This window comes from Cyprinodon variegatus, unplaced genomic scaffold, assembly GCF_000732505.1.
Source record: "Cyprinodon variegatus isolate N-32 unplaced genomic scaffold, C_variegatus-1.0 Scaffold6, whole genome shotgun sequence".
NCBI classification, from domain to species: Eukaryota; Metazoa; Chordata; class Actinopteri; order Cyprinodontiformes; family Cyprinodontidae; genus Cyprinodon; species Cyprinodon variegatus.
This window is the reverse complement of record NW_015150459.1, coordinates 895602-903333: the sequence shown is the minus strand read 5'-3', so window position 1 is coordinate 903333 and position 7732 is coordinate 895602. Positions and strand designations below refer to the sequence as shown.

General features: G+C 38.5%; 1 protein-coding gene across 1 annotated transcript in view; it reads right to left on the bottom strand.

Annotated features, from left to right (window-relative positions):
• Positions 1 to 6: 6 nt before the first annotated feature.
• The window catches only part of gnl2 (guanine nucleotide binding protein-like 2 (nucleolar)), a 14336-nt gene continuing 6610 nt past the window's right edge, over positions 7 to 7732 (bottom strand). The window contains exons 3-14 of the mRNA XM_015374748.1: positions 6953 to 7137; positions 6780 to 6846; positions 5645 to 5803; positions 5426 to 5539; positions 4230 to 4358; positions 3842 to 3946; positions 2013 to 2171; positions 1757 to 1864; positions 1210 to 1673; positions 821 to 918; positions 602 to 681; positions 7 to 232 (exon numbers count right to left, since the gene is read on the bottom strand). Of these exons, the coding sequence (XP_015230234.1) occupies positions 89 to 232; positions 602 to 681; positions 821 to 918; positions 1210 to 1673; positions 1757 to 1864; positions 2013 to 2171; positions 3842 to 3946; positions 4230 to 4358; positions 5426 to 5539; positions 5645 to 5803; positions 6780 to 6846; positions 6953 to 7137 (1812 nt within the window). The 3' untranslated portion in view covers positions 7 to 88. The remainder of the gene's footprint in view (positions 233 to 601; positions 682 to 820; positions 919 to 1209; positions 1674 to 1756; positions 1865 to 2012; positions 2172 to 3841; positions 3947 to 4229; positions 4359 to 5425; positions 5540 to 5644; positions 5804 to 6779; positions 6847 to 6952; positions 7138 to 7732) is intronic.

Sequence of the window (7732 nt, the reverse complement as noted above, 5' to 3'; positions counted from 1 at the left end):
AGGATTTAGTTTTTGCCAGTTTCTTTTCAATAGAATGTAGCCAATTTGGCTGATTTATAAACCTATTATATGTTTGTTATCTGTCAGTCTAGTGCTTTGATCTTTTAGCTCCACGGCTTTCTGTAGTTTGAGGTGGAGCCTTTCTGTTCTTGTTCTTGTTTTTCACATTGTGTGTTTCATAGTAATGCACGCCAACTTTCTTTCCCTTCTTGGCACGTTCCAGCGCTCTTCTCTGTAAACATGGAAAAAAAATGTAAAAAAAATGGCATCAGAAAAATTAAACCCACCATGCAAAAATATTAATCATCACTTTGTCACATGAGTAAATTTCAAGGTAGTTTATTGGAACAAAGTGTAATGAAATAGATTTTCAATAATTGTAGCATGCAACAATGCGTCCTTTCAATGTATATAAAGCTAAAAACAAGTATCACCAAATATACTAGAGTCAGAGAGCTGGACTGTTTATACTGTTTAATCACTAAACTAATAAAAAGGTGCAAAAGTTTGTGGTTATGATTTAAAATCTGAAACCGTTTATGTGGCACAAATCATTTAGAAAATAACCTTTTTTTTACATTAGCAAACAAAACCTACTGACCTGTTTAGATGTAAGCCTGTGCTGCTGCAAGGACTCAACATCCTCCTCTATTTTTCTCTTCTTGGTCGCCTGGGTTGTAGCTGAAAAAATGAAATTATAGACAAAAAACAAGGAAAAAAAGAAAACAGCTGTTAGTGCATAAATGTCAACTGACCCAGCCAAAGGGTTGCACTGTTCAGAAATGTTGGACTTCCACCACAGAGCGTTAAATGGGCGTACCTGTTACCAGAGTCTCTCCCTTCTGGGTTTGTTTAGCTGCTGCTTCCTGTTTGGTCTTCATGCCTGAAAGCACTTTGTCAGAAAGGGCCTTTGGTATTCTGTCCAAACAGATGGAGAAAGAGCAAACTGTGAAGTTTTCCAAGCAAAGCCAGCTGTTTATTTCTTCTGGGATTTGCAGACATGAACTAAACTGGACCAAGATTAACTAAATAGTTGGTATTAAAATCGTGATTTAGTCTATGGGCTTTAAATGATTGTTGCCAAAGATCAGTTTGAATGAATGATATGCCTTTCTTCTCTTTGCCTGCATCTTATTACTGAATAAAAACTAAGGCTACAGTTCAAGACAAAGAAAACATGTAGTAAGAAACTTGGACATCAGAACCTACCGGATGGCTGAGAAGCGCTTGGATTTGGCTCGGTCCAGGAACTGCTTGTACTTGGCTATTTTCTCATCATGCTCACGGATTACCTCCCGTAAACTCTTTTTGCCTTTCGTAGAGTCAGTCTGACACGATGTGTCCTCAGAGACCTCAGCGTCTCCTTCAGCTGGGTCTACGCTGGGCTCATCTTCCTCCTCATCTTCATCAACATCCTCCTCAGCGTCAGAGCCAGAAAAGTCAGACAAGTCTAAGTCTGGCATTTCCACCGGGATTAAATCTTCCTCAGTGAACTCTGGTGCCACGTTGATCTTGCCGAAGTTCTGTCGGACATTAGCCAGTATCTTCTGGACCTGCTCCTTCTGCCGCTGCTGCTCCTGTTCCCCTGAGATGACGTCCTGGTTCTCCAGCTGCTCCTCCTGAACCTTCTCCTCTGCAGCTGGTGGTTCTTCAATGGGCAATGTTTTTTCATCCTACAGCAGTTACAGTAATTCAGTAATGCGCATGAAAAGAACAGAGCAGTGATGGAGAAGTGAAGCATTTAGCTAAGTCTTACATCTGGATCTCCCTCAGGTCCAGGAGGCTTCACAAAGAAAGGGATCCGTCCTCTCTGCCAGTCATTCAACACCATTTTAGAGACCGTACTGAGATCAGGCTCACCTCCCTGTAAACGCAGATAAATCAAACTGTTTACATTTAATCTTTTGGAACCTGACAGCATTTTATCATTATTGATAAAAATTATTGATCAATATCACCGCAAAAAATTTAAGTAGCCTCGGGTAAAATTGTAATAGAAATGATGGGATGACCTTCAGAAGCTTCCCAGTACGAAAGGCCAGCTTCTCTAGGAAGTCTTCAGGTGAAGTCCATGTTGGAATACGGTACGTCTTCTGGATGTATTCAGGTTTGGCTCGCTCCAGTACCGCACCAATATGCTCTTCTGGGTTTTTTATCTTCTCCACTTGAACCTTATCAAGGAAGAAGAAATGCAATATATGAACTTAAAACCTTTGATGATGGAGGTTATGCTAATTACAATGCTAAACCTCCCAAACAGCAAACATTTACCTTTCAAAAAAATTCTTAAACTTAGTGTTTGAATTTCTTATACATTTCCCAGCGAAGGAAATTCCTCTTGTTTGGAAATTATCTGTATGCTTAACCAACCCTAAAACAAAACCTCAATGAGGTTTACATTCTTTAAAAAAGGCAGTTCTGGATTAACCCTGCTTTGGTTAAGATAATATGAAAACAGACAAACACACACAAAAAAAACCCCAACTAAAAACAGAGATCACCGTTTTCACCATCCTGACTGCTAAAAGCCAAAATGGCCAATACTCAAAACCTGATACTTTTGAAAAAGGGAATGCACAAAAATAAGGGTTACCAGATTGCAAATGCAGCAACATTTAGTGATAAAGATACTGAGTTTGAAAAACAAAACAAAAATTAACATCAGTTTTATTCTGTGAGAAATATCCTTGAAATAAAGCCCAAAAGAGCAGATGTATATATTGAGCTACTAGGAAGAAATATAACAATGTATAGAAATGACTGTAGTTTATTTCAGTTGACAGAGCCGCACTTGAAGTTGCTCTGTTCCCTGAGCTGCCATGGATCCTGTTATGGTCCATGCAGGTTTTAAAATATTTTACTGGAAGTCCTCAAGTTAAGGTTTTCATCTCCTGAGACTGCCATCTAGGCTTGGAATACTTATAATGATTATAATGTTTGATTTGTTTTGCATGTTGAATTTTTAAGGTCTCAAATTTCTAAACAAGAATTACATGCCTCAGTAATGCTAATGTCAACCACCACTCTGCTACAATTGGAGATTAAGAGCTTTGAAAATGTTGCCTTTCTAAATCATTTTATATGGAAACATTTATGACACTCCATGGGTTCCATTGTAGGTGTCCCTCAAAGCTGATGCAATTCATTCAGCTCACCACTAGATGGTGTTAAAAATCTTACACACCCACGCTTTAAGAAAGGTCAAGAGGCTAAAGAGGAGCAGTGAACATTTTGAAATGTCATATCGTTATGCACCTGTGGATCAAAACTGAAATAACCAGGCACAGCTATTCAAGGAAATCATCAAAATATGCCAATTAGAAACAAGAAGCTCTTTTTATTATATTTTTTCAAAGCACAGATTTTGTATTTAACATTAACATCATAAAAACAAGGGTAACTTCCCAGAACCTGAACATTTTCAACTCAATTTACTTCTGTTGGTAACGGTTTAAGGCATTGTAGTAGCCAAGTATGAACCTGGAAGACTACTGTAGATTAACCCTTGATTGGCACAGTTTTTTTTTGTTTTTTTTTTATATAATTTTTATTTTTTTTCCCCAGTGCAAAAAAATGAACCAGGGGGAGTGGTAGCCTAGTGATTGGGGCATTGCACTTGGAATCCAGAGGTTCTGAGTCCCAGCCCCACTCCCACAGACTGCCACTCTGGGTCCCTGAGCAAAGACCCTCAACCCCGCACGATGGCAGCCCACTGCACCCTAGGGGGGATGGGTTAAATGCAGAGAGTGGATTTGTTGCTCTGTAGTTGTGACAGTATAATGACAATAAAACACTGAAAAAAAACAAAAAAATAAATGAATGGACAAAGAGAAAAACGTACCACTCCCTTGAGGACAATATCAGACTCACTGTCCTCTGATGGGTAAACAACACCGGGGCAGTCTATGAGGAAGATGCGTCTCATGAGTGTGATGTACTGCCACACCTAGGAGAGGGATGCCAGCCATTAGCAGTAGTAAGCAGTTACAGGTCGGTGCTTTAATTAGCTTTTAGCATCAGTACATACTGGCTGCCACTATCAGAACTTTGATTCATGAACAGAACAAAGCTCACAGCATAAAGGTTAATACCTCTGCTTTTACAGATATTTATATTTACAGAGCCTTGAGGACTTATATCCTGCTAAGATCTTCCTATGTAAATTCTAATAATAAAATCTACTTTTTTGTATAGACTTTCAACATGAGAAAAAAAAAAATCAACCTAACCTTTGTTTCTCCAGCAATGGGTGCCACGTTGCAGACCTTCTTGGATCGCAGAGTGTTTATAACTGAACTCTTTCCAACATTTGGATAACCGATGAAACCCACACTTATTTGCTTCTTGTCTTTGTGGAGCTGTACATGAAGAAAAAAAAGAAATAAAGCTCAGCCTGCTGGGATACAATTTAAAAAAAAGAACACTTTAATTAAATATAGTAAAAAAAATTGATGTTTTTTTTGTTTCAAAGCATAAATCCAGGGTTATCACAAGTACAAAGAACAAATGGAGCTTGAAAATTGTTTCTAAAGGCCAGTTTTCTGGACCTAAAATCTCTGGACAAAAAAGCAGCTCATAATTTTAAACATTCCACTTCATCGATCAAGCATGTTGGAAGCAAAATAAAGGCATGGACTGGTATAAAGCCCAACGAATAGTGAGTTTATGATATTTCTCAATGTTTTTCATAACTACTTGAAGAAAAAAAAGGAAAATAAAAAAAAAACAGCACCAGCAAACTACAGATAACAGGAATATCAGTTTTTATATATTAGATGGTCAAAGAAAGCTAAAAGTGTTCCTGATTTCCTTCATATAAACAAAAAAGAAGTACTTTTGATGTGAGGTTAGGAACATGTTAGAATGAGTTAAGCTTTCTGTGGTTTTCCACACCTATAGTGCTCCCCTACAACAAGTCAGCTGATCCAAAAAGAGACTACTATATTTTTCCCTACAGAAAAAAGCTCAAATGTGGCCCTTTGGAAATATCCATGCTCACAAAATAAAAAATAACAAAGAAAATTAGAATAAAACTACTGCAGTGGGAAGAAAAGAACCGATCTGAGGCATCTTGTTCTTATCGTAGCACTCGCTTGCTAAAAAGCCTTCCTAAAAACCTGGAGGCAGCTGAGATTATTAACCTAAAATAATCATTTTGGATGCCTCTTGCCCGTGGACAGCTGGAGATGGGCACCGGCACCCCTCGCGACCCCACTTGGGATTAAGCGTGTCAGACATGAAATCATTTTGGATATTCTTCTTTAATTTGATATATTATATTAATTATTCTATTTAGTTGTAATGCTGGAATTAAAATTCTCAGACCAGCATAGATTTAAAATATAGATTTTGATTTAATTTCACATTTCTATTTAGCCTCCATGCTCTACAAGATAAGGGTTTCCATCTGATGGAATCAGCTCACCTTCCCAAACTGCCTGAGGAGCTGGATGAGAGAGCCTTTACCAAACGAGTTGGTCAGGCTGGCATGGAAAGCCAGAGTCGGATACTCTTGTGACAAAACAGCAACCCACCGTTTCTGATTTGAGGGAAAATTGAGACATAATTAAAAAATAAAAGAAGTATGCATTACAGGCACAGCAACACAGCAAAGCAAAGATGAAACATGCTAGAAATATCTCACCGTAACCCAAGTAGGGATGAGGTCACATTTGTTCAATACAAATATGAGATGTTTCCAAGGCTTCTCTTTTTTCAGGTATGTCTCGATGCTCTTGGAGCGGGTTCCTATCGGATCACGGGCGTCCAGCACTTGGATGATGACATCAGACGAGTCAATCACCTTTAAAACAAGATTGAGCACACGGTTTGTTGCACCAAAGACAGAATGGGCCCTAAACTACTGGCTGTGAAGTTCTAACCTAAATAGTGAACTATCACACTGAAACGGCCTATCCAGAAAAGAACCTCAGCTAAATAATCAGGACTGCAAGTGGGACATGATGCTTCTAGAGCACGGAGAAAAATAAAAAATAAATGACTAGTTTACCTGCCAAACTAACTGATACTCTATGCTTTCTGCAACCTTTCTTCATCCGTTTAAGGCTCAGACAACAAAATATGCTCCTGATATGAATCAATGAGCCTTTTATTGGTTTGGCTTGCAGCAGTAAAGCACTGAAACATCAGGGTCTAGGTTTTTTTAGAGAACCAATCCCTTGTTCACTGCAAGAGCTAATAACCTTTGCTTTTATCAAATATTTGGAGAAAGCACTGGTGCGGTTGTTTCGATCAGCTGAAGCTGGCTGAACGACTCTAATGCCAGTCCTGTGTCTGTTAGAAAAGTTCATCCACTTTCTAGTGTGCTACTGTAACATCAGGCTTATATTCCAAACCAAACCCATTTATAATTATTTAGACAACAGAGGATGTTATCATAGCCTAAAAACCATGCAAACATTAGATACAACAACCTACATGTTCTTTCCCCAGCATTATTCTTTTCAAAAAATGATTGTTGATATTTTTTCTTTGTCAAGAAACATTTAAATGTGTAAATTCTGTTTTAGCACAGAAAAAAAAAGTACAAGTGAGCCAAAATTTTAAAGAAGTTAAGGACAATCAAACAGAAACCAATGTTTGTTTTTATACAAGGTAACACCAATAAGACAGCAGCAGTTCAACTGTATGGTAACTATTTTCTCAATTTGAGAATCCCTTGAATTGACTGGGACCGGTCAGATCTGCTGTCACTGTTTCCCACCACGACTCAAACCAGGAAGCTACAAATGTTTGAAAAAACACTTTAAATCTCTTACCTTGTAAAGTTCTCCCCAGATCCTCTTTGACTGGCCCTTTTTGAAAATCTCTTCACGCACTTCCTCCCTGTTTAGAAAAAAATACATAAAAATGTAATTATCAATAACCATATCATACCATAAAAAACAACAACAAAAAAACATTTTGCAATTAGAACAAGTGAACCTCTTACCGGACGCCTGTGTCCTCCATCACCAGGTTGCTATCCTTCTCTGCGTCATAGTTCAGGACCGAAGCCTCTGCTCTCTCTAGGAGGTCCTTCACATCTCCAACCATCAGACTGGGCCGCTTCCTCTGAGCCTTCGGTCCAAATGTGGTCTCAAAACCCTCAGTGTCTAGAATGTGCACCTTAGAGTTCTGCAACAACATAGAAAAATTATTTAAGAGCACTAGAAGTATTCAAGAACACTGAATTAGAACCAAGAATGATCTACAACAGATTTTGAATCCAGAAACCACATTTTGTTTTTTTGTTGTTTTTTGAAACGACCCAACCAGCCTATGAGAATTTTCTTAGAAGTAAATAATTCTTCAGTTCCACAAAATATATAGCTAAAAAGTCAATATAAAAGAGTTGCTCATATATCTAAAGGTACGTTGTAGGGGCACGCAGGTGGCGCAGTGGTTAGTGTGCACAACTCATGTATGGAGGCCTTAGTCGTCGATGCAGCCAACCTGGGTTTCGAGTCCGGCCTGTGGTCCTTTCTCGCATGTCTGTCCCCCTCTCTCACACCCCCTTTCCTGTCAGCCTACTGTGAGAGAAAGTTCCACTAGTGCCGTAAAACCTCAAAAAAAAATTTATGGTCATGCATAAATAAAATGCATGCCATATTTTTGAGTTAAATTTAAAGTGAATTAGGGCCGAAACAATTAATTATGTATGTAATTCCCATTTACCGTATTTTCACGACTATAAGGCGCACTTAAACGTCTTTTTTTCCCCTCAAAATGT